At 48.5% G+C, this 26104-nt stretch overlaps 6 protein-coding genes across 6 annotated transcripts; 3 read left to right on the top strand and 3 right to left on the bottom strand.

The window, feature by feature from the left end:
- Positions 1–129: 129 nt before the first annotated feature.
- EDB93DRAFT_1089401 (uncharacterized protein) lies at positions 130–516 on the top strand (the record flags this gene model as incomplete). The annotated part of the gene is made up of 1 exon (XM_041446204.1): positions 130–516. One exon carries the CDS (start codon positions 130–132, stop codon positions 514–516), a length of 387 nt encoding a protein of 128 aa, XP_041305503.1.
- A 1636-nt stretch (positions 517–2152) lies between these two features.
- On the bottom strand, positions 2153–3295 carry EDB93DRAFT_1294507 (uncharacterized protein; the record flags this gene model as incomplete). The annotated part of the gene is made up of 8 exons (XM_041454598.1): positions 2153–2193; positions 2242–2352; positions 2403–2558; positions 2608–2703; positions 2762–2857; positions 2911–3006; positions 3067–3150; positions 3199–3295. 8 exons carry the CDS (start codon positions 3293–3295, stop codon positions 2153–2155), a joined length of 777 nt encoding a protein of 258 aa, XP_041305502.1.
- A 246-nt stretch (positions 3296–3541) lies between these two features.
- EDB93DRAFT_1252533 (uncharacterized protein) lies at positions 3542–4086 on the top strand (the record flags this gene model as incomplete). The annotated part of the gene is made up of 3 exons (XM_041453292.1): positions 3542–3655; positions 3709–3756; positions 3808–4086. The coding sequence occupies 3 exons, from the start codon at positions 3542–3544 to the stop codon at positions 4084–4086; spliced, it is 441 nt and encodes a 146-aa protein (XP_041305501.1).
- Positions 4087–7332: 3246 nt separating this feature from the next.
- Positions 7333–8124, bottom strand: EDB93DRAFT_1159563 (uncharacterized protein). Its single transcript, XM_041450002.1, is given in 5 exon segments — positions 7333–7581; positions 7635–7837; positions 7892–7951; positions 8014–8085; positions 8098–8124. The coding sequence occupies 2 exon segments, from the start codon at positions 7830–7832 to the stop codon at positions 7486–7488; spliced, it is 294 nt and encodes a 97-aa protein (XP_041305500.1). The 5' UTR covers positions 7833–7837; positions 7892–7951; positions 8014–8085; positions 8098–8124; the 3' UTR covers positions 7333–7485.
- A 1086-nt stretch (positions 8125–9210) lies between these two features.
- EDB93DRAFT_1329918 (CHAT domain-containing protein) lies at positions 9211–15039 on the bottom strand (the record flags this gene model as incomplete). Its single annotated transcript, XM_041455155.1, has 7 exons — positions 9211–13884; positions 13937–14055; positions 14109–14248; positions 14300–14450; positions 14497–14619; positions 14674–14838; positions 14898–15039. The coding sequence occupies 7 exons, from the start codon at positions 15037–15039 to the stop codon at positions 9211–9213; spliced, it is 5514 nt and encodes a 1837-aa protein (XP_041305499.1).
- Positions 15040–23236: 8197 nt separating this feature from the next.
- On the top strand, positions 23237–25231 carry EDB93DRAFT_1241762 (major facilitator superfamily domain-containing protein; the record flags this gene model as incomplete). The annotated part of the gene is made up of 9 exons (XM_041451918.1): positions 23237–23496; positions 23543–23647; positions 23673–23892; positions 24081–24297; positions 24350–24560; positions 24611–24798; positions 24857–24917; positions 24976–25089; positions 25150–25231. The coding sequence occupies 9 exons, from the start codon at positions 23237–23239 to the stop codon at positions 25229–25231; spliced, it is 1458 nt and encodes a 485-aa protein (XP_041305498.1).
- Between the last annotated feature and the right edge of the window lie 873 nt (positions 25232–26104).

Raw genomic sequence — 26104 nt, 5'->3', positions numbered from 1 at the left:
TTGCCAGGGCTGCCAGGTTGTTTGCACCAAAGGTGGACCAAGGACAATGGAAAAAGAGGAAGCAGGTGATACATCCTTGTTGCGATGTGAAACAAATTTTTAATGTCTTACACTTCCTTCAATGCTCAGATGTACAAGACTTGGTTGTTCAACAACAAGAAAAAGAAGGAAAGGAAGGACATGATAAAGTATGGCAGGAAATGGACACCTAGGATGGTGATCTACCAGGAGAATCAGGAAGAGGTGCTGAAGAGGATCGAGGACAAGTCTGGGGAAAAGACAGGAGATCCTGGTATGTTCAAGCATTATCAAGTGGCTGTGAAGAGAGTCATGGCTGAATTGTCCGACGACGAGTTGGAGAAGGCGAAAGAAACTGCTGAAGAATGGTCCAACAACTGTCCTCCTCCCAAGATACAAGCACAGGTCGCCCACCAGAAGGGACCTGCATATATGGAGCACTTTTCGAAGGAGATGTGGAGGCAATGTGGGATGAGAGTGTTTGTGTTGTCAGCTTGAAAGAATGAACAGGGCGAGGTGCTGTTCGGGATGTGAGTGAATTTTACCTGTCATTATAGATCTTTCAACTCAATATATTTCATGCAGGCATGATGATAACGAGGCATTAGGAGATGGGGACAGCTTCATGAAGACAGGACTGGGAGGACATCGAGCCAGTGTGGCAGGAGTACACACAGGAATAGTTCGGTGAGTGTTTAAACTGTTGATACCCGGAGGGGTGTGTTGATGGTCTCTGTGATAGGTGCCGGGGCACGGGAAGGTGGCTGACAGATGAAGGGAGGTTGCAAGAGAATCCAAAAACCAGCCTTCAAGCTCGACACTGACGAGGATGGGATGCTGTTGCTTCCAGACATCACCGAAACAAAACTCGAGGAGAAGAAGGCCATAGTGAGGGCTTTTCTCACATCACACTATTGTGAGTCAATCCTTGCTACATCCGGGATGTTGTTGAATGCATCGACATAGGGATTTGTTCGGGGATTGACAAAGCAGTAGTGCCATAGAGTGCCATTCTTCAATGCCAGGATGACTTTGTGTCATGAAGATATCTTCCAGTGGATGTTGACTTGAAGGAGCCTTCCAAGTTGCAAAATTGGGACATGACAGCCCTCCTCAATTTCTGGTATGCTTGGCAGGAGAAAGGCAAAAGATCAACATTCATGTTCAAAGTGTGGAAGAACAAAGATGGCGACATGGTAGCATCGGTCGTATCAGGCGGGTCGCCTTCCCATTGGATGGGTAAAGTCAAAAACACACAAAGGGTAATTATCTGAAGCCCTAGGGATTCATCCTCCGAACCCAACAGTGATTTTGGGAATGACACTCATCATACGGATGATGATGATGATAATGACTCGGCTGATGGTAGATCACCAAAAAGAGAACCAGAACCGGAGAAGGTCCTTCATCATCACATGCAGAGACGGCAATCCCACCGTCAATTCTGAAGCCTCGCCCTGTCAAGCGGGTGAAACATGGTGGACTCCTGACTTCATGAATGGGCAACCTCCTGGCAGGGTTAACCAACGGCAACACTGGTGATGTTGACGATGATGTTGCAATGGAAGGGAGGAACACATCGCCAGCTCCAAAAAGGATGCGGGAAAGAAAGTGGTGATTGAGCCATCAGCGAGGACCACCTGGAGTAATTCAACGCCAAAGCCATTAGCCAGCACTCCTTGGGTGACTAGAGCGAGGGGAAGGAAGTGATGGACTTATCCCACACTGTCTCCCCTTATGTACATATCCATGTGATGCAATGGGAAGTAGGTTATTGGTGCGCCAGACTCAAAACATGGACCTGGTAATCAATACTCGGGCCTCGGTAGTCCTCAGATAGTGAATAAATCGGAAATGGGAGTTTAATACATCCATAATTAAGTAGTTTACATGATGTGAGTGGGTTCATAAAAATTTGGAAGTTCACAGGTAATTTGTCTACTAACAGAAATTGTGTAATTTACATTTGAATTTGATCTTCAAACCTAAGAATGAGGGAATCTAATACCTTGAGCATTTCAGAAGTCAAACGTTCAGCTCTTCTGAGTTTGTCAGATGTTTCTGCCCAGGCAGTTCAGAATGGTCTCTCAGCCTCGAGTAGTTGTTGCATAAATGGGTTGGGAATATGTCCATGTCACTGTTTGTAATCCCGGAGCCAATCTTGAATGGATTGAACTAAAAGACAAATTAGCAGAAAGATAAATGATTATATCAGATACTCACTGCCTGTGTGATTGTAAGACTGAAATGGCTGGAACTCCCAGACCATGGCAAGCAATTCTTCATAGGTGACATCTGGGTGTGGCAAATCACGTTTGGGAGATTTTGCAATCACTTGGGAGATGAATTAAGTAAGGAAACCTGGATGGTATGGAGAAACCTACATGACCTGGATACTACCAGCGCACCTGAGACCTCACTATTCAAATCAGCACACTCCTGCTTCACATCACAGTTGATCAGATCATCTTCAGGCCCTAAGTACATGTCTGGGTGAATGGGGAAACCCAGTTGATCAGACTGGGCCAGAAGAGATTTATCTGTAAGGGTTTAGTGAACAGAGATGGTGAGATGTTTTGATTGACAGACCAGGGAATTCTGGTATAAAATCTTCATCAGGCCCGAGGTACAGGTTCGGGTGGATGGGTACATCCGGTTGATAAGGTTGGGCTGGAGGTAATGGATCTGTCAGGTTTTAGTAACCAGGGATGGCTGGACTTTTCATTTGAATTGATGAACATACCGGGGATTCCAGTCATAAGATCTTCATCAGGCCCGAGGTACAGATCCAGGTGGATGGCTAGACTGGGCATATCAGGTTCAGCCAGAAGTGATTGATCTGCAAGATTTTTGTGTCAACATGCATTGTTAGATTATTTAAATAATACTCACTGTGCATCCCAGCCATCAGATCATCCTCAGGCCTGAGGTATAGGTCCAGGTGAACTGGGAGGCCTGGTTGATCACATTGAGCTGGAGGTGAATGATCTGTGAGATTTGAGTGAACATGGATGATTAGATTGTCATCATATCAATTGATAAACTTACCGGAAATTGGAGAAAAGACCTCCGGACCATTGGATGACACAGAACATGATTCTGGATCATCAGCCGGCCCAAGATATAATCCATCTAAGGATGTCTGGTAAATTGATAAGGTATGATGGATGTTGAACATACCTGTTGACATCCAGGACACAGTTGATCCATCCACATCCATTGAGTTATATTCAGTGACCGGAGGGTCATTGAATCTAACTGTAGCAGGGGAGTTCATGTTCTGTGAGGAACTGATCAACTGATTCACTGATTATTGATAACTTCAAAGTTGAACACAAGGTGCCAGCAATTGCCAAAAGTTGAACCACAACCAAACAAGGACAAACAATTAATGAAATTTTACATTGTTAATCACTGATCTTGTTTTTACTGAAACATCATCCTTGTGATAACTGATTTCAACCTAAATATAACTTGATTTCTACCTGATCTCAACACTTTCAACACTTTCAATTGAAATACCATGTCTACTCCAGTTGACACCTCTTTGACCAGCCTCAAGGAAATCACTGGCACTCAGCAGCTTCCTCCAGGCCACAGTCACTTTTCTCTGACAACCCAGGTCAGTACACTTGTGGTATGTAGCATTGTCATATTTTCTCCCCTTCATTTTTTCCATCATCTGGGTAGGCTGATGCGGTCCGGCACTATGGGAGTGGTCCCTACCTTCCAGGTCTCGTGTGTTCGTGCTTGAGGGAGTTGATTTGAGTTCGGGGCATGACTCCTCAGGTCTGGCCCAACTGGCACAGCATCGGGTATGACGATGCCTGTTTGTTGACGCACCCCTGGCGCAGCAAGGTTGTTGCCTGGGAGGAGTTAGGTGATCACACCTTCGATCTCCCAGTCATGGCCAGTCCTTCAGTAGGTCCAATTCCTGTGGATCTTCCACCCTCACTTGTCATCGCTGGGCCTTCTACCAACCCTGCCTCCGAGTCCTGGGTAGGCAATAGCACGGGTAACCCGTGGGTATTCCGTGCTGTACCCGCACCCATACCTGTGTGGAACTAGACCCATGTTGTTGGGTACGGGTTTGGGTATGGGTCCATGGGTATTCAGGTGTACTATGGGTACTAAGTATATACATGTAAACAGCTCATAATAAGAACTACAATCGAATCGAATCCCATCCGTCGTCAAGCTCATTCTCTTCACCAACTACCTCGGGCATCACAGCAACAGCCATAACATCTTGGTCTTTGACCAACCCTAAAAGACTCCAGGAACCTAAGCAAAGCAATGCGCGGACAGACTGGGCAGATAGGCAACTGTGGACATGAGATAGCAAGAGGCGGCTGCGGCTAAAAATTCGCTCTACATCAACTGACATCGCTACATATAATGAGCGAGATGAGTTGCCAACAGACGCGAGGCTGATAAAAAAACTCACCAGGAATTGACAGATAATCTAAGGCCATTCAGGAGAGTCGAGGATACATTGCCTTCCGTTCGGTCCACCAAGCTAAGACGTCAGCAACATATTCCAGATCTGTGCTGAGGTATGAATCAAGCTCATCACGGAGCTCTGACTGCTTGGGTGCTGCTAACGCTGGAAGTTCATCAAAGATGTTATGAGATTTTCGCTGGTTAAAACAATGGTGAGAAAACAGTAAAGTTAAACAAGACAATACATACCACTGATGTTTCCTGGACTTCGTCCTCATCCACAGCATCATACGAGTCGGTGTTGTTAGTAATGGTTGTGTAAGAGCACTTGAACTTGTCGCAAACAATACTCTCCGCAGCTTGAATCCATTCAGCTCCCCATTCGGCCTCCTTGAAATATGATAGTTTGTGTCAAGGGTGCAGTACTGGAAGCGGTGTCAGCATCAGTAAAGTACACTGGTAAAGTATGACAGAAAACTTACCCATCAAAATCCGATAAACTTCTGACCAGTCGGTTATACTGTAGTAGCGGTTCAGTGTGTTCTTCGCCAGTCCGAGTGACGCACTTCAATGACATCCAGTATCAAGCTGAAAGGTTGTCCGTCTTGCTCGAAGTGGACGGACACAGCAACAAATGCTTTGTGATTTGGAGACGTCCAGGCGTCAGTAGCGAAGTTAAGATTGCCCTTGTAGTTCTATCAGGAGTGAGTTGTTTGTGTGGTGCACATTGTTACTGACATACCTGAAGCATCCTAGCTATTTGTTTATGTGTTCGTGCAAAAACAAGCTTAATGTTGTGTGATACTGTTGATGCTGATGGGATATAACACTCAGGCCGCCCTGTTTTCATCAACGACTGGAAGCCACGGTCTTCAACGATTTTAAATGGCCGCACACTCTCAGATACCCATCACACTATTTCAGCTCAGCTCTCGGTTTTGGTATGCTGTCTGTGTGAGTATGTTACCTTCCCCTTCCCCTTCCTTTCAAAAGCTGTTGTAATTGAACCCATTGTACAGAGAGGTTTGATAATTGATTCTTGTGCCACTGTTGCATTCTTCGCTTTATCGACAATCTCAACTGTCTCCATTCCCCAGCATTTTTTAGCGTGTTTCCACATATTGCTTGTGGACTTCGCATCTGCTTTATCAAGGAAACCACGAATCAATTGGTTGCACCCTCTCGTGCAGCAACTGAATGCATGGAATCTTCGTCTGTTGACGTGGCCAATCACAGGAATGGGGTTGAAGAAGGAATAAATGGGAGCAGTCCAATCTTTGGTGAGTCTCGCTAGATTTCATCATGTCAGATTTTGACTATGGTTGCTTTTTACAGGATCATACCGAGTTCAGCTTCTGGATCTTCTTCAGCACTCGCATTGTTGGCGTCATCTTCGGCACTTGCATTGTTGGTGTCGTCTTCCTCACCGCCAGCTTGGCTCTCAGCTTCACTGCCATCAAGACCAATATGGACAACTGTGCTCCCAGTATGTAAGGCATTTTCTTCTTCTTCACTCATGACAGAAGCACGATGTGATGAGAACCTTGATGCAGAGCTATCTTTAGAAGGTGTTGCGAGCTTCTTGTGTGCCATCTCCTCGCTGGTGAGAGTGCTTCCAGCAGGTGGGTTGGTTTTTACCTTCTTTGGTTGTGTCTTTGTGCTATCTCCAAGTCCATTTGAAGTAGCTTTTCGTTTCTTGGATGTTGTGGCTTCCAGTGCAGCTTTGGCTCTGGCAGAGATTTTTGGGTACTCGTTTAGCGGTGTTAGACTTGTGCATGGTGACAGCAAGAGTTTGGTGAATTCAAGTTTTGCAATTGTGCTCCTGACTTATGTTGACTTTTCCCGACTGTACATTAGAGTTTGATATATACAATACCTCCAAACTTCATTTGCACTAGGCTATCAATGAAGGCACGGGTATGGCACGGGTCCAGCTTAGAGCGCGGGTCAGGTAATCCTAACCCGCACCTGTACCCGCCAGTACCCTTACCCATTACCCGTGTGGGTTACCCATACCCGTGCTTTTGCCTAGCTATGAGAAATGACGAGGAGGTCAGCAAAAAGGTTCGCATTCGTTCTACCTAGTGTACACTGCTACAATGCTGACGGCTTGTTTTTACAGGCTATGAGACACAGAGACGACACTATCTGGACCAATGGTGAGTGCTCATCAATTATCAGACATCCAAGTACTCACTGCAGTTTGCAATCCCCCACACAGCTCAAGCGATGTGTTTCGTCTTGTCTCGACCCCTGTTCCACATCCACCTCTTCACCCTCTTCCAAAAGCCCAATGAGGCCCCCTCCGTGTTTGCCTCCTCCTCCTCCGCCTCTGCCTCAGCCCGAATGGCAGCATCCGCCCTGGTCACCACATCGCCCCACTGGCGCCTGCTCCCCCGCCCGCAAACCAATGTTTTTGAAGCTGCCATGGACTGTAATCAACACCATCTCGTCAATCTATCATAGCCGGAATGAGTCTTAGTAGTACTTACTTCACTTACGTTACTTGCAATTGAAAAAGCCACTTATCATGCTTGTTTGTCACGTGCTACTTTTCGATCACTTGTTTGTCGCGCGTCTCTTTTCGTTAAACGCGCTCAAGTAAATAATGGCAAATAAGTTGTAATTAAGTTTTAATTTTGCAAATAAGGGCGGCCAAGAAAAGTGTGAATTTACTGATGAGTCTTGTCTGGGATTTGTGAATATCAGGACCAGCATAATGGGGGGATGATGAGTATAGATGGCCTGTTAGAGAGGGATAATGAGTGTGTATCTTCTTCGTGGTTTGAGTGTCTTATTGTATCCCATTCACGTTCATGTCTTCTTCGAGTTGTTAGTGTCTCTGTCCCATTCACACCAAATATACTGTCTGTCGCACCATCATAATAGTATTGAGAATTCACCGTGTTTGAAACATGTGTTGTAAAACATATGAACCATCTATTTTAAACAGCGAGGGTGCCGCACGGCCTCGCGAGGTTTATACCTACCCTCGCGAACCTCTGGGAGTACATAGGCAGTACGCTAAGGAAAGGGCATGGACCTCTTGTGGCAATTACAGGGAGCCTCTATGGAGAGGCATACCTCACAGGTAGGTTTGCTGCAACATAGAAACCCTACCTGATAGATCGTGAGACGGGCGCTAAAGTGCTGCCAAGGGTACTACAACACACCCAGCACTCAGGCTCCGTTGTTTCGAAAGGCACTGGTGAGATTGCCGGGCATTTCGGATATGTTTTAATGCAGTTCCGGGGTTCTACGTTAGGGCAGTTTAAGCTTGACTGTGGCGGTGGTACCTCCACCCTAGTAGGATTGGTAGCGACACTGAAAGTGGTAAGGATTGTGAGGTAAAGGATTTGAACGAGCTTCATGGTATCTGGTAAACTGTGCTTCAGGATATATGGTGTGGACGTGTGAGGGAACCACACACCGCCGACAGAAGTATGATTGTCCAATATACACGAAGTTGCTATGAAAAAAATCCTTGAAAACCTATTGAATGAATGTTGCTTCAATAAAATGGGCATATTCTGACACAAGAGGGCTACTCACTGCAATAGTCGGAAACGCTCGTCCCTCAAGCCTTTTCGACTTGGCCGCGCCGATCTTATACCTGTTCTCGTTCTATACTCGGCGGAGACTCAAGAGAAGACATGCAGCTCTGGTAATGAAATACATATTCTTGGCAATTCGCATGCAAGCCTAGGGCGGGCGACGGTGGTGATGGTTAAACCGAACTGCCGTAGTAATTCAGTAGGAAGGACGATTACCCACGGGTAAATGCGACAGTGACCGCGGGTAATTTTGTGCAACGTCTTCTTACAATTCGAAGGGGCCAAGTTTCCAAACTAATTTCTTGCTGTTCCGTCCTGACGACTAGTGTGTGATCCCGTATTCACCTATATTGTCCATGAAGGCGACTATACGAGGGTCAACCTCAGATTCCTCAAGTGCTGTTGAGGAGCTAACTTACCGCCTTCGGCCTGCTGTATCCTATAATCATCTGTGCTCGGGGGTCAGTGCTCGGTCCGATACATTAACCAACGCCTTGGCACCTTCAATTTGAATTGTCGCAAATTTTGAAGCACCCTCGCCTCATGTGCCATGTCTGACTCGGAATGATCAGCGCTAGCTACCATCGGACGCGCAAGCCGTATGAATATACCTAACTATGCATTGAACAACTTTGCATGTTGAAATCGATACCCTGATTGCACAGGTGCTTCTCCATGCGTCAGACGTTGTTCTGGGCCCAGTGAACTAAGTAAGTATTCTGAAAAGAGAACGAACGATTACGTATTTGCATTTGTCTATGCATATGCCTGCCAGGGCTAAGCTCTTCATAAGCACCGGATTTCGGTGCTGCATGATGGGTGGGAGTACATTCAACGCCATCACTCAATTTATACACATGGTCATCACAAAATTTGTCTTGTACGAGTTGTATGAGGTACCATGCCAGATCAGTACTGTTGCAGCTTCATTTTTACCCACAAATCACCAGCTTGAGCGCACCTTAGACTAATAGGAACGATCACCCCTGGTTCAGAGGCAACAAACTTGGAAAATACAGATCGAGATCGAAATTGGGTGTACATATCGTGTAGGTATACATTCTCAAAGTCTGGAATATCGAAGTGTTGACAACAGGTCACGGTTGCACGTGGCCCGACTGGATGCTAAATGCGAAATCGTTAGATTATCTCAAGAATGCTTTAATCAAGAAAGCAGGAAAACGCACGGAATTGATCATACGCCAATATGCACGAACACTATGCGCTGGTCCAAGGGAATGTCTGTGTCACAAGCCAATGACTGGACCGCTCGGTGCAGCGCTCGGGCAGCTCGTTTGGAACTCATTGTCCCATCCCCGCAAAAGTTTTTGTAGAATGCTTCGACTAAGCGCTGCACGGTATCATCGTTGACCTTCCATAATGTCCCAACCACACTCTTAACTCCAGCGAATTGCAGGCCAGCTGCCAGGTGTACCACTTCATCGGGCGTTGTAGGGTCACCGACTGCGGTTTCACAGGCAGAAAGAAATGCAAATTCATGCAGAGACAGATCCGTTTGTGTGACGTCGAGGAGCGAAAGCGGCTGGTCACGCATAAGGAAGGCTGATTTGAAGGGTTCGTCAAATTTCTGTGTCCCGTGACACGCGAGATGGAGCCAAGTATTGTCCCGCAATGCACATAGCGCTCTTGATTTCGTGGCATCAACGCTGGTTACCTTGGAGAAGGAAACAGTCGGAGGAGGGGGTAAAAGTCTTCGCACCAATTCTAACTCAGGCTCTACAGCATCCAAAGTGAATTCGGCACCCGCTGGGCAATTCTGGCCAATGGCAGCGAAGGACACCGACGCGGACATGTCATGACTTCCGCGAGCCTTTATCAGCGCGGTGAGCGATGGAGTGTATGAAGAAACATAGTACTGCGAAAAGGACTTTCCCTTTGCCCTGTACTCGCCAGCAGCATGCAACGGTAAGAAACTGAAGAGAGACGTCGGGCACCACCATATTCGGGAACCTCGTCGTGCAAATCTGTCCAGAGTCTCGACCACTGGGCAGACGACGGTGTCCCACAACTGTCTCAAATATTTTATCAACGCTGTTTGGTTCCCTTTAGGACCAGCCTCTTTTGTAACCGCCTCTTGGAGTGCGTTTACCAATCTCAGGAGTTTCTCATAGTCCGTAAAGAGTTGAACGCTGGTCGGAGGTTGCTTGTGCAGGATGATAACAGCATGGCAAGATGACGTGCTTGCGATGAGCACGATGATAGGCCCTTCACGAGCTGCATCTTGAAGATCGGAGAATAAGGGAGGAAGGAGGAAGCGAGAAAAGCCCTCGATCTTCCGAATCTCTTCTACAGCTCTATTCCAGTCTTCCACTAGACGTCTGTACCGGGTTTCTTCTGCTTCTACATCGACTCTTGAAGTTTCTTCCAGATAGTTAGCAGGAGGCTTATCGAGGAGAGAGCTGAGATCTCTAAATTTCTTCATCAAGGCCACTGCATGATCACCATGAGTCTGAAGGCTGTCAAGAGGCGAGCGGAGTCGCGTCATCTGGTTCCAGATGACAGTCCTGCCTTGCTCCAACAACTCGACAGCACGACACACGTCACCACTACGAAGAGCACATGATGCAGCGTCCACGGCAAGTGTACGTGGGAAGTCCCTCATGGCTCTATGACGAGACGATACCGAAGCTGTCACAGACATGTAAGCGTCCAGAAGTTGCATAGAAGTTGCACGAGCTTCCAGTTCAGTGCCATGTCTCTGTTCATCAGCATGGTGAACCCAGGATAGACTTGCTCGCACGCGGGATAGCAAGCCTCCAGAGACAACATTTGCTGCTACCTTGTGATGATGCATGGCCACATTGAGACTGTCCGTATCTTCACCCGTGCCAGTACCGTCAAGTCCTGATTGATGGAACAACATATAGACCTTAGCTAGCGACCTGTGGACTCCCAATTGACGAGGATCATGTTGGGTCAACAGAGTCAATGCACAGCGTAATTTCTCTCGTGACTCGTCGAGGTCTTCTCTGTTGTGTTGGTGCTCAAAGCGGGTGGAAAGCCGATTCGCAAGGTTATTTAATGACATAAACCGCTCTGTGTGACCGACCGGGCGCAAGGCTAGTGCTTCCCTGTGAAGTGCGATAGCCTGATCTAAGTCTTCGTCACTGCTTCGGTGATGAAAGCGATAGGAGAGTTGAAGTGCAAGGTTATCTAACGACACAGACCGATCAGTGTGACCCACTGGGCGCAAGGCCAGCGCTTCGCCATGAAGTGCGATAGCCTGATCCAAGTCTTCATCGTTGCCTCGGTGCCTAAAGCGGGAGGAGAGTCGAACGGCAAGGTTATTTAATGAAGTGGATCGCCCTGTGTGACCGACCGGGCGAACGGCCAGCGCTTCCCTATGAAGTGCGATAGCCTGATTCAAGTCTTCATCATTGCCTCGGTGATCAAAGCGGGCGGAGAGTTCAAGTGCAAGGTTATTTAATGAGTTGGAGCGATCTGTGTGACCTACCGGGCGCAAGGCCAGCGCTTCCCTGTGAAATGCAATAGCTTGATCTAAGTCTTCGTCGTTGCCTCGGCATTTGAAGCGGGAGAAGAGTTGAACCGCGAGGTTATCTAATGCTGCACACCGATATGTGTGACCTACTGGGCACAAGGTCAGCGCTTCCCCGAGAAGTGCAATAGCCTGGTCCAAGTCTTCGTCGTTGCCTCGGTGCCGGAAGCGGGAGGAGAGTTGCGCCGCGAGGTTATCTAATGACTTGGACCGGTCTGTGTGACCCGCCGGGCACAAGGTCAGCACCTCCCCGAGAAGTGCAATAGCCTGATCCAAATCTTCGTCATCGCCTCGGTGCTCAAAGCGTGTAAAGAGTTGAACTGCAAGGTTATTGAATGCCCCAGACCGATCTGTGTGACCGATCGGACGCAAGCCCACTGCTTCCTGGTTAAGTGCAATAGCTTGATCCAAGTCTTCGTCATTGCCTCGGCGATCAAAGCGGGTGAAGAGTTCAACTGCAAGGTTGTTTAATGACATGGACCGGTATGTGTGACCCACTGGGCGCAAGGCCAGTGCTTCCCTGTGAAGTGCGATGGCCTGATCTAAGTCTTCATCGTTGCCTCGATGGTGAAAGCGGGAGGAGAGTTGAACAGAAAGGTTATTTAATGACATGGACCTATCTGTGTGGCCCACTGGGCACAAGGCCAGCGCTTCCTTGTTAAGTGCAATAGCCTGATCCAAGTCTTTGTCGTTGCCTCGGTGGTCAAAACGAGCAGAGAGTTGAGTTGCGAGATTCTTTAATGACGTGGGCCGATCTGTGTGACCAACCGGACACAAAGCCAGCGCTTCCTTATGAAGTGCGATAGCCTGATCCAAGTCTTCATCGTTGCTTCGGTGATGAAAGCGGGAGGAAAGTTGAAGTGCAAGGTTATTTAATGACATGAGCCGATCCGTGCGACCCACTGGCAAGGCCAGAGCTTCCCCGAGAAGTGCGATACCCTGGTTCAAGTCTTCATCTTTACCTCGGTGGTCAAAGCGAGTAAAGAGTTGAACTGCAAGGTTATTTAATGACTTGGACCGATCTGTGTGACCCACTGGGCGCAAGGCTAGCGCTTCCTCGTGAAGTGAGATAGCCTGATCCAAGTCTTCGACGTTGCCTCGGTGGCGAAAGCGGGAGGAGAGTTGAACTGCGAGGTTATCTAACGACACAGACTGATCTGGATGACCCACTGGGCACAAGGCCAGGGCTTCCCTGTTAAGTGCGATAGCCAGATCCAAGTCTTCGTCATTGCCTCGGTGATTAAAGCGGACGAAGAGTTGAACCGCAAGGTTAATTAATGGCATGGACCGATCTGCGTGACACACCGGGCGCAAAGACAGCGCTTCTCCGTGAAGTGCGATAGCCTGGTCCAAGTCTTCATCGTTGCCTCGGTGGCGAAAGCGGGTGGAGAGTTGAGTCGCGAGGTAATTCAATGACATGGACCGATCTGTCTGACCCACTAGGCACAAAGCTAGTGCTTCCCTGTGAAGTGCAATAGCCTGATCTAAGTCTTCGTCATTGCCTCTGTGGTCAAAGCGGGTGGAAAGTCCATTCGCAAGGCTATTTAATGTCATGGACTGATATTTATGACCAACCGGGTGCAAGGCTAACGCTTCTCTATGAAGTGAGATAGCCCTATCCAAGTCTTCGTCGTTTCCTTGACGTTCGAAGCGAGTTTGCAGTATTACAGCCAGATTACCTAGCAATTGCCCTCGGCAAGCATGACTAGCGTTGTAGTATCCCAGGGCATCATAATAAAGTGATATCACCTCATCTAGGCCACGAGGTTCGTTTCTCTGCAAACACCACCCTGCTCGATCAAGAAGTTGATCCGGCGATAATGGATGCATGGATGCAGTGGACCGCTCCTGCCCGAAATCATTTCCATCAGTGCTCCCAGCAGAATGCAAAGCGGATGTTTCAATTGCGATCAGAGCGGCTCTGTAAATGTGGCTGTGGGCGTGGCAAACACCGAGGACTGCGATTAGTAACTCTTTAGCTGCATCAGCATCTGTTTGAACTCTCCGTTTCGCGAAGCGAGAGAACAGAGCAATGGCGAGATGGAGCTGAGTAATGGTTCGGTCTGGGTGATCAGTTGGACGCAAATTAAGTGCGCCTTGAAAAAAAGAGATAGATGCGTCGAGGTCGAGGTAAGTTGCGTCAGCTTGGCAACCAACAAATTTTGCGGTGGCTACATTGAACAGTGCGGCAGGGCGGTAGGGATGATTCGTGGGGCAGAGATCCAAGGCGCATTCAAAGTGGTTTATGCATTGGTCAAGATCCCTACTGCTCTGTGTCCTGCGGTATCGTGCGAGAAGATGATGTCCGGCATCCGTCTGTAGTGCTAAGACATCCGTATCGCAGGATGTCAGCTACACATTAAAAGCTCTTAGCATCAGAAGCCGGAATGCATTGATCACTCACAGTAGTAAGGGGATGAAGAACTGCCGCATCGTTTTCGTCAGAGAGTCGCTGCTCCACTGTCATGAACAGCGAAGTACAAGCAGATACGACTTCCTCATGCATGGGTTGAAAGATTATGGCTGTGGTACTTATTAATATCTATCAGGCGTGATTTGTATTAGACAATACTAACGATGTGAATTTGCGCTGCGATCCAGTAATTCTCCGACGGAGATCTCGAATGTGCGGAGGAGTTCTCCGTGACAAAGCATGGGTCCCAACTCAAATGACGCATACACGCTGACCCGAACTCTAGACGTTGGCTCGCAAGGTCTACAGTCTTTCTCAATACATGCAGGACAGACGGAGTTGAAGATAACTTACAGAAGAATGTGCTCGTGCCATTCGACAACAGTCTGGTCTACGTGTACAGATTGATTGCTTGTCTGGTATTCAGCGCTGTCAGTCTTGACCACCGCATGGAATCCAGCAGGAATCCGTCGGAGACCAAGAGTGAGATCAGTCGCGCGAATGGCTTGGAAAACGTGAATATGCGCTTAACAAAAATTGATATAACATACAAGTGATGAAAATTCGTTGCACTCCACTGAGGTGTATCTCTCCCGAGTCCTGAGTGTGTTCTGGGTGGCCTGACTCCTCATCCAATGCTGGGAGGGTATCATCGAGCGGGTCCGATGTGGAATCTGTCATGGAAAGTCATGGGTACCACGTGCTGAGTGAATGTATATGGCACGTACTGTCGATGGCGACCTGTAGCATTTCACAGATCACGAGGCTTGTCTCTCCTGACTCCTGGGGTTCTTCTGGTCGACCCGGCTCCTCGCCTAAGACATCATCGAGCGGGTCTGGCACAGAGTCTGTCGCGAAACAAAACAGGAGATTGATGGTGAAAAAAATTGTTGCTAAAATTGCTTTGGGAAAACATCAATACGTGCTAAATGAAGGCAAATGTGACGCATACTATCGACGACGACTTGTAGCGCTTCGTTGATCACGAAGTTTTTCTGTCCAGTATCCTCAGGGCGCTCTGGGTAGCTTGGACCTTCTCCCAAAGGCGATGGGTAGTCCGAGTCATTGAAATGGCCAGGCACGAATCCTGACATAGTATGATTAAGGGGTGGATTCAAACTAACCCTTGGGAATAAGACGTGTGCTGGAAGTCACGGAAATACTGCAGAACTTCTAAGGTCAGGCCTGTATTGACGTCGTCCGAAGATACCGAGCACAGAGAGAGTCGGGATGCCGAATAGCAGGTACGAGCGCAAGGGATGTGTCGGGAGCGGGAGGAACGGAGAAGGACCTGTTGACGTCGGGACCGAAATGGTCCAAAGTAAATTTTTACCTTCATAATAATCGAGAGCGCTTACCGTATAAATACTAGCGCCCAATCGTTGCGAGCGTCTCAGTTCTTTCTAGAGACTGAGACGTGAGTCTACACCTTTACCGTTATTGTTACACTTAACTGACTTAGCGTAGTTGCTCTTACCTGTTAGGTACATGCTTCGTCAATATCAGTTCTTTCTAGAGACTGAGACTTGCTCTTACCTGTTAGATCCTTTCTATCTCGCTCAACCTCTAATCTCTAGAGGTTATGAGCCCTGCCATGACCGTCGATACTATGCTCCCCGCCAGCACATCCGCCTTGTTCAATGTTCCGAAGCTTGCCGAAGATGGCACGAACTGGATTACCTATAAGGAAAGAACATTGACGGCAATCAGTGCCCGAGGTTTGATGCGATATCTAGATGGTCGTGCATCCGAACCATTACCGTCATAGACGAGAAAACGGGACTCCCGCAGAAGTCCGATGGTTCGACACCTACCGAGAAGGAGATCAATGAGCGCGATAAACTCATGGACGAATACGACCAAAAGAACTCACTGGTCAAGCAACAAATATTCAGTACTATTACTGATCGTCTACTCCTGCGCGTACAGAAGTCCGCAGCTGCCTCAGAGGTCTGGGCAGAGATATGCCAGATCCACGAGGGTAATACTGAGCTCATCCAAATAGACCTGTGATGCCGTTTGCAGGACACCAGGTGTGAGGAGGGGGGAGATGTCAAAGCACACTTCTCAGAAATGCTGCGCTTAAGAGAGTTATTAGCGGGCATGGGTGCAGCGATACAAGACACTGACTTTCACGCGATCATCCTCAGGTCACTCCCAGAATCGTACCGCTCTCTCCTATCGTCTATTAATGCAGCCGCCAAAATCACCAAGGTCTCCTTGTTGTCCTACGAGCTCATCAATGTCACAAGAACATCTAGACGCTTGGGCCCCTACCATTTTTCTCCTGATCCTCCTCGTATCAGCCCTCGCATCATACCCTTACCCCGACCTCACCCTTGTCATCCTCGTCATCCTCGCATTCCCTTTCGCCCTCTACCTGTCGCTTCAGCAAAGCCAGTACATTTGGCCGGATCCTTTCGCTGACGAAGCATACCCATGCTCCGTTTCACCACCTGACTGATCCTGCGGACAGTCCCCTTGCCCTTACCGTCCGGACGGAAACCTATGATATGATGCACGACGCATCCCCTTTGCCCTTTTCCCTTTTATGATCTCTGACTCGATGCGCAGTCGCACATGCGACTTATACTTAGATCCGCAGTTGCACGATCGTGCCCCTGCGCGTTTCACTTCTTATTTCGATCTTTGACTCACTTTCTTATCTAGCACGTTCTACCCAGACCGAACGTGCCTTCCTATTATGGTCTTACCCTTTACCGATTGCCTCTCCCGGTAGTACGAGTTATCACCCACTAATACGCTTCCTGTCCTCTATATAAACTCGCTACCATGTACCATATTCCCTAACTTGAATCTACTTGGTTCTTGACCTCCTACTCTCACCAGAGTGATCCTTCTGCCTCGCCAGCAGTCTATATTCTATCTTCTTATCTGCTCTTCGCGGATAAGCCTATAGTCTCGACCTTTACTCATCGACTTCGTCGACGAGCAAAGCCCCTGTTAACTAGTCGGACTTCTGTCCTTCTAATTAACGACGATCCTTACGATTAACCTTCGGGTGTCGTAAGCCTAGGCCGATATAGCTTATCGTCTCGCACCCGCGTGACATAAGCTACCCGATTTGGACATAGGCGTCAAATCGTACTTGCCGAAGACACGCCAAGTACGACCCCTAACCTTGGGCTAGCCCAAGGACGTCCACAGACCGTTGACGACACAAGCTCTGTTTGAGCGTCGCCAACAGATACCATCCAAGTCGTAACAATCAATATCATTAGTGAAGAATATGAGCACTGCCTCCTCACAGACCGTCGCCCCTCCAAAAGGTCCAAGGACTCGGCACTATCTGCCAAAGAGACCAAGGGAAAAGGCAGGAAACCTTTGTCGTCGAGCTCCAAAGCCGATCCGGACGTCTCATGCTTCAATTGTGACAGGAAGGGGCATTATAAGACAGATTGCTGGAGGAAGGGTGGCGGCAAGGAAGGGCAAGGTCCCAACCAGCAGAGGCGGAAGGACGAAAAGGGGCAGAAGGAGACAGCCAATACGACTGCAGAGGCCGAGAATCAGTACGCATTCATCACCACTGACCTCGCCAGCATAGCAAAACACCTTAAGGTGCCTGCCGAACGACACGGTGCTATCGTCAACTCCGGCGCCACATCCCACTTCTGCCCCAATAGGGCCAAATTCACGAACTTCGTCCGGATCCCCCCGCAGGAGATCCGCACAGCTGATGGCTCCTCCCTGAACGCTACGGGAAGGGGAGACGTCCACCTAGAGCTGCCGCTCGGTGAGAAATGCACCTAGGTCACCCTGAGTAATGCGCTATACGCACCTGAAATGGCTTTTACCCTCATATCCACCCATCGAATCGCTGAGGCCGGTATGGCCGTACTTTTCGAGGGGCACATGTGTAAAGTCTTGTCACATGGCCCCAACCGGAGAGTGATTGTGGAGATCCCGCAGGTAGAAGGTCTGTACAGTGTGGCAACAGGAGAGTCAGCGCCCATGCATCATGCCAACGTCGCAAAAGGGAAGCTCACCATCAACAAGCTCCACAGAGTGTTGGGACATGTGTCCCAAGTAGCAGCAGCCGACGCTGTAAGCAAGGGACTCATTACCGGCGTTAATCTCGATCCAACCTCCAAGACCGAATTCTGTGAGGCCTGCATGAAGGCGAAATTGGTGCGTCAGCCGTTTCTGGATCAGTCAAAATCCCGTGCAAGCGCCTACGGGGAGTTGGTGCATACGGACCTGTGGGGACCAGCCCAGACCGCAAGCATTGGCAGCAGCTTGTACTATATGAGCCTCACTGATGATTACAGCCGTCAGACAAAGTTATACTTTCTGAAGGCGAAGAGTGAGGCGCTCACCGCTTTCAAGGCCTATGAGGCTTGGATGGGCAGGCAAGGACCGGGAGCAAAGGTGCAGAAGATCCGTTCGGATAGAGGCGGGGAGTACCTGAGCACAGAGTTCGACGAACATTTGCATCAGCAAGGCATCGAGCGTCAGCTGACCGTCCACAACTCACCACAGCAGAATGGTGTGGCTGAACGCCTCAATTGGACACTGGTAGAGCATGCCAGAGCAATGCTCCTCGCCAAGGATCTGCCGAAATTCCTGTGGGCGGAGGCCGTGAATTACGCGGCATGGCTGAAAAACCGCTTACCTTCTAGAGCCACCCCCAGCACCACTCCATATGAACTCGTCCGGAAGGCAAAACCCGACCTTGCACAGGCCCACGAATTTGGTGCGAGGGTATACATCCATCTTGTGGATGCCGGGAAGCTGGAGGCGAGGGCAGAGGAAGCGCTGTTTGTGGGGGTTGATATGGAGAGCAAGGCCTATAGAGTGTACTGGCCGTCAAGACACAGGATTTCAGTGGAGAGGAACCTCACCTTTGCATCTATGGACATACCGGTTGCTGAGGATACCCTGAACAAGGGGGAGTCAGCCGTCATGCGGAATGACGAATACAATGACAATGGTAATAATAATACCGCACCTCGCGTTCAGTCTATCCCATCACCTCCTCCTGCCACCTCAGATGATCCCCAACACTCCATTACCCCTCCAGAGCCAAGACCTACGAGGCACAGGCTAGGACCAGGGTACTATGCCACCCTCCATAAGGGGGAGACAGCGACCATAGCAGTGGATTCCCTGTTGGAAGCGTCAGAATTAGATCTCCTAGACAAAGAAAACCATATTCACCTTGCGCTAGCAGCAGCTGAACCCGAGCCCACCCTTCATCAAGCCCTGAACGGACCTGATGCAGTCGAATGGCAAGAAGCAGTGGATTACAAAATTAGTCAACTTGAAAAGCTAGGTACGTGGGAAGTCGTTGACCCACCTCGAGGCACGAATATCATCCCCTGCCACTACGTCCTCGCAATGAAACGTGGACCAGACGGCGAGAAGCTCAAGTTGCGAGCTCGACTGGTTGCTAATGGTCAGAGACAGCGGCAAGGCGTCAACTTCTTCGAGACCTTTGCCCCCACCGCGAACATGACAACCATTTGGACCATACTTGTTACGACTTGGATGGTATCTGTTGGCGACGCTCAAACAGAGCTTGTGTCGTCAACGGTCTGTGGACGTCCTTGGGCTAGCCCAAGGTTAGGGGTCATACTTGGCGTGTCTTCGGCAAGTACGATTTAACGCCTATGTCCAAATCGGGTAGCTTATGTCACGCGGGTGCGAGACGATAAGCTATATCGGCCTAGGCTTACGACACCCGAAGGTTAATCGTAAGGATCGTCGTTAATTAGAAGGACAGAAGTCCGACTAGTTAACAGGGGCTTTGCTCGTCGACGAAGTCGATGAGTAAAGGTCGAGACTATAGGCTTATCCGCGAAGAGCAGATAAGAAGATAGAATATAGACTGCTGGCGAGGCAGAAGGATCACTCTGGTGAGAGTAGGAGGTCAAGAACCAAGTAGATTCAAGTTAGGGAATATGGTACATGGTAGCGAGTTTATATAGAGGACAGGAGACGTATTAGTGGATGATAACTCGTACTACCGGGAGAGGCAATCAGTAAAGGGTAAGACCATAATAGGAAGGCACGTTCGGTCTAGGTGGAACGTGCTAGATAAGAAAGTGAGTCAAAGATCGGACTAGGAAGTGAAATGCGCAGGGGCACGATCGTGCAGCTGCAGATCTAAGTACAAGTTGCATGTGCGACTGCGCACCGAGTCAGAGATCAAGAAAGGGAACAGGGCAAGGGGGGTGCGTTGTGCATCATATCATAGGTTACCGTCCAGACGGTAAGGGCAAAGGGGACTGTCCGCAGGATCAGTCAGGTGGTGAAACAGAGCATGGGTATGCTTCGTCAGCAAAAGGGTCCGGCCAGATGTACTGGCTCTGCTGAAGCGACAGGTAGAGAGCAAAAGGGAATGCGAGGATGACAAGGATGACAAGGGTAAGGTCGGGGTAAGGGTATGACGCGAGGGCTGATACTAGGAGGATTAGGAGAAAAATAGTAGGGGCCCAAGCGTCTAGATGTTCTTGTAACAATACTGACTATAGCGGCTCAGCGCGACTAGGAAATACATCAAGTCAACATCAAAAGTGCATACCTGTATGCGAGCATTCAAGAGGAAATCTACATGAGACCGCGGCCAGGGTATCTGAAGGCTGAGAGGGAGAAGAAAGTGCTGAGATTGAGGAGGAGCCTACCTGGGTTGAAGCAGGCCGGTTTTGAGTGGGCAGGAGAGCTGGCGGGAGTATTCAGTGCGCTGGGGTTCCAACGATCGAAGGTCGATCACTCCATGTACTTCAAGCATACCTTGAAGGAGCACATAGTCGTCACAGTCTCCGTGGATGACATGGCCATTACTGCTAACGACATCTTGCACATCCTACGCTTCAAGACCCAGCTCCAAAAACACTTTGAGATTACGGATTTGGGTGAGCTAAACTGGTTGTTAGGGCTGAAAGTAACCAGGGATCGAGCCGGGCGCACCTTAATGCTATCACAGAATGCCTATGTCGCCACCCTCGTCGACCATTTCCACCTAACCGATGTGAAGAATGTCCAAACACCTATCGAGCCCAGAGCAGGCCTATCCATTGAGCAGTCCCCAGCAACACACGCCGAAATACATGAGATGTGCGATGTACCTTACCAGAGGGCCATTGGCTCCTTGATGTACGCTGCAACCAGCACGCGCCCAGATATAGTGTTCGTCGTATCGACCCTTTCGCAGTTCATGCGGAATCCAGGCAGGCCCCATTGGGACGCTGCCAAACGTGCCCTCCGGTATTTAAAAGGTACGGGGAATCTTGAGTTGAAGTTGAGCAAAGGCGAAGGAGGCCTTGAAGTGTACGTCGATGCGGACTGGGCCTCGCAGGCCCACAGACACTCTACTTCTGGATACATTGTACTCCTGAACGGGGGAGCAGTAGCCTGGAGCGCGCGTAAGCAGCCTATTATTGCCCTTTCCACAGCTGAATCAGAATATATAGCACTCACCAGTGTTGTCCGAGAGCTGCTATACCTCCGCCTACTCCTCGAGGAACTCTATGGCATCACCCAACGTCCCATCCCTATCCATTGTGACAATCAGGCTGCCATCGCACTTGCAACAAATGGAAAATTCCAATCACGCACCAAACATATCGACCTTCGTTATCATTTCGTTCATTCTCACATGAAGGCCAGAACCTTTAAGCTGCAATACTGCCCCACTGATGACAACATCGCCGACGCATTCACCAAGGCACTGGCCCGCCCCCGCTTGCAGAGACTCAGAACCCTGATGGGACTAGCTTGCGCTTGAGGGGGAGTATTGACGTCCGAAGATACCAAGCACGGAGAGAGTCGGGATGCCGAATAGCAGGTACGAGCACAAGGGATGTGTCGGGAGCGGGAGGAACGGAGAAGGACCTGTTGATGTCGGGACTGAAATGGTCCAAAGTAAATTTTTACCTTCATAATAATTGAGAGCGCTTACCGTATAAATACTAGCGCCCAATTGTTGCGAGTGTCTTAGTTCTTTCTAGAGACTGAGACGTTGTCACAACCCAAATAACGAATTAACGCTTGGGTAGAGACTAGGACTCAATTAAGGTTATCAGACAAGAGAGAGAGGAGCAAGTACGTCTTGGATTGCTACAGTGTAGATACAAGAGGTTTGAACTAAAGAACTATCGACCAAGACATGCTACCTATATACAACTATTGAGACAGAGATTGAAACTGAGTTGTAACTACTAGCCAATCATAAAATAGGAAAAGGAATCATACCATAGAACATTGTAGAATGTTAAAGAAGTATCACGTGACCATATCTTATCTTATCATATCTAATCTAATCTATTCACAATCAAAGAACTCGTCTTCTTCATCAGTCACATCGAAGACACGTGTTGTGGGCACTAAAGGAATCTCTGAACTGGTAGATGCTTTCGGGGTAGGGTTAGGGTTTGACTTAGGCGCTGTGTATTGGCGTTTAGGAAGATTTAGGAAAGAATAATGGTTTGTTAAAGGTACTCGTGACAGATGTGAGTCTACACCTTTACCGTTATTGTTACACTTAACTGACTTAGCGTAGTTGTTCTTACCTGTTAGGTACACGCTTCGTCAATATCAGTTCTTTCTAGAGACTGAGACTTGCTCTTACCTGTTAGATCCTTTCTATCTCGCTCAACCTCTAATCTCTAGAGCCTGATGGTTTATAAGTGAAGGAATCACAGAATACATGTGACATCCACGCCATGCGCACGGCCCAGACATTAACAAGAAACGGTGCCACACATAGCGGGCGTCGGGTAGTAAGAGGGCACTGCGAATGGCAATGATGACGTCATGGTTGATGGTGAGCTCGTGACGTTGAGCGTGACAATGTTACGGTCACTAATATTATGTCACCCACAATTCGTCAACGTTCTTTTTCAACATCGATCTACACTAAATTCTATTTTGCCAGCCACGTACGTACGTGTTGTGAGATTCAAGAAGTTGTGTTTTGCCTGTTACCATTGCCCATACTAAGTTGAGCATGCTGAATGCGGCACTGACGGTCCCAAAGTAAGTCAGCTTATTATCTGCTCCGTCAAATCTGTATGCTCAATTTCTGAATCTTGACCTGTTCCAGCTTATCATTATCTTAGCTCACTCGCATCAGTTCTCCGCACGACCCTGACTGACCTATTATTACATACATATATGTTGAATCATGATAGAGCAAGCGAGAATTCGCTATCCCGCAGCTCCCCCCTCACGAGCACGTCTCGGTGTACCATCTGCCAGATATCACTTAAGTAGGAACCCGTCTTCGCGTTATCTCTTCACCTTGGACCATTTCCTCATCTCAACATCATCATGCCCAGCCCGGTCGACGAGAAAGGTGGCAGCCCTGAGAATGATTCTATCACCGTCTACGAACGACCAAAGGGCTTGCGTGGTGTTTACTATCACCCCATAACACAAATCGTCATGCTTGCTCTTGTCTGCTTCTTATGCCCTGGAATGTTTAACGCCCTCACTGGACTCGGCGGAGGCGGACAAGTCAACCCAACGATTTCTGCAAACTCGACTTGTGCAGTATACGCAACATATGCGTTTTTTGCGTTCTTTTCGGGGTAAAAACATTCCATCCATATGACTATCTGGTGCTTAATTTAATAGAACCGTCAACAACAAGATCGGCGCTAAGCGTACTTTGCTCTTTGGAACATTGGGCTACGCGCTCTATGTTGGTTCTTATCTGCAAGTTCTTTTCTTTTCCTGCCGGTTTACATCCTTATGCCTAATCCAGCGCAATTAATATTCACCCTGGCGCTGGTTGGTTCGTTGTTACCTCGGGTGCCCTCCTCGGTGTCACTGCTGCGTTCCTGTGGACCGCTCAAGGCTCAATAATGCTAAGCTACTGTACTGAAGCCCAGAAGGGCATCTTTATCAGTATATTCTGGGCCGTTTTCAACGTGGGAGCAGTCGTAGGAGCTGCCGTGTCCTTCGGGCAGAATATTAAATCAACGGTATGTACTCAGGCGCATTATCAACACCAGCACTTACTACTGCGGATTTAGAACAACGGTGGTAAGTTTCCTTCCTCGTTCTGCCTTCCTCTTAATTCAACTCATCTCCTACCAAGTCAGCAATGGAACATATGTTGGTCCTCCAAAATGCTTTATTGGCGCTATCACTAATCACGATTACTACACAGGTTGGAATCCTTGTTCTCACAATAATTGGGATTACGATCCCTCTTCTGATGGCTGATCCTGACAAGATGATACGCACGGACGGTACGAGGGTCGTGATGCCTCGCCATCCATCATGGAAGTCCGAATTTTATGGCCTGTGGGTTGCAATTATCACAGACCCCATGATCCTTCTACTTTTCCCGATGTTTTTTGCGAGTAATTACTTTTACACATGGCGTGCGTCTCTCTTGATTCCCACTGCTTGAAGTACCTGACCCTCTATGAGCAGAGTTCAACGATTACAACTCGGCACTATTCAACATCCGTGCGAGGTCTCTCAACAATTTCGTGTATTGGCTTTCGCAGATCATCGGCAGTGGGATGATCGGCATCATCCTAGACTCCAGGAGGCTGCGAAGACGTGTGCGCGCGTTCGCTGGGTGGGGTATCCTACTGGTAATGACGTTTGCGGTGCACGTCTGGGCTTATTATTATCAACGGTTTGCATTCTTCAGCACTTGCCGTCGATTCGCAATAATGTTGTATGCAGGACGTACACCCGCGCTTCCATCCCTCCAGACTCGCAAAAGATGGATATTTATGACACGAGGTACCCAGCACATGTCTGGCTCATGATATTTTATGGATTGCTGGACGCAATGTGGCAGACGACGAGCTTCTGGCTCATCGGTGCCATGAGCAATGATACGAATAAGCTGGCTATCTACTCCGGGTTTTGTACGCCTTGTCTCTTATTTCGCCTAGTATGCGAGTCCTAACTAGATTTATTTTACAGACCACTCCATTCAGAGCGCCGGAGCTGCTGGTGTGTGGCGAATGGATGCAATGGGGCTTCCGTAAGTTTTAGTCACTCGACCAATCGACCTGGTTCGAAAGTTAACCCTGATCTTGAAGCTACATGAACATCTTCCTCTCTACGTGGTGTCTAGTTGTCGTTGGTCTTGTGTCTAGTTTGCCGGTGATCTACCTGCGCATCAGAGATACAACTGTGCTCGAAGACGAAGGCTTGTACGTAACTCTTCTTCCTTCGTGTGTCTGTCTGCAGTTGCTAATCTGTGCCGTGTGCAGAATGCAGAGAGATCAGGAGATCGAGATGAATATCAATATGAAGGCGAAGGAGATGATCGAGAGCGAGATTGAGATGTCATGAGCACCTTGGAGATATGATATATACTCATGATCATCACGCAGGTCAAATTGAAAATCAAGCTGTTCACCTGTAGACGTTGGAATTCATCCACCATCGTTCGGCTTTGAGCCTTTTGAACTCATTGGAACACGGTTGATGTCCTACGGTTTCAGTAGCAAAACACAATGCACGGATCCTGTATCATGGGATGCCACCTATTTCAGAGGGCGTCTCACATCCCGAGTCCCGACATGCTCCTGTTTGCTCTTAGATATTCTAAGGATCAATCATCTGGAAGACCTTCGAAAGTCAAGCTCACCTCCATCTACATAGATCTCTGACATCATTGTTTTTCAGTTAGACGGGTAGGGAAGAGCGAAATTCTGTCATTACCGCTGTATTCTGATCATTCCTTATAGTTCATGTCTCTATCAACGTTCAGATTTGTTGCGTAATCCTTATGCTTTATCGTACGAACGATCGAACAGTTGCTTCGTGTCTGTGCGAGGGCATAATCAGTCGCTCGGTGCAGATAGATAAGAGATAGACGCCGTGTGTATTTGTTGTGTCGAAGCTATATGATAGAAGCCCCTTGCTTCGTGTTCAATCGCTATCATAATTTGCCACGATCTCGTTCTGTACCGCGGTACAGCTTTCACGATAAACGGAATCACCTCTACTTCAGGATGCACATCAAGATCTCCCAATACCAACCTTGGATGCCCAGGAAATCAGAAAAATAATCGAGCGCTTTCGAGTCCTGATCTTAGGGAGAGCAAACGCAGGCAAAACAACCATTCTTCAGAAGGTCTGCAACTCTACGGATGAACCAGAAATCTATGATGTCAAAGGAAACAAGGTGCGGGTGATGATCTATGCCATGCACGCGTCTAT

Source organism: Suillus bovinus (genome assembly GCF_016758785.1).
Source record: "Suillus bovinus strain UH-Sbo-P2 chromosome Unknown EDB93scaffold_47, whole genome shotgun sequence".
NCBI classification, from domain to species: domain Eukaryota; kingdom Fungi; phylum Basidiomycota; class Agaricomycetes; order Boletales; family Suillaceae; genus Suillus; species Suillus bovinus.
Note: the sequence above shows the minus strand (reverse complement) of the source record. Positions and strands in the feature narration are given on the sequence as shown.

Bases quoted from the DNA above. Each gene is read 5' to 3' on its own strand.
- EDB93DRAFT_1159563 (XM_041450002.1), bottom strand. From the start codon at position 7,832: ATGAAGCTCGTTCAAATCCTTTACCTCACAATCCTTACCACTTTCAGT. The intron at 7,582-7,634 runs GTGTGTTGTAGT...ACGATCTATCAG, and splicing joins CAACGGAGCCTGAGTGCTGG to GTAGGGTTTCTATGTTGCAG.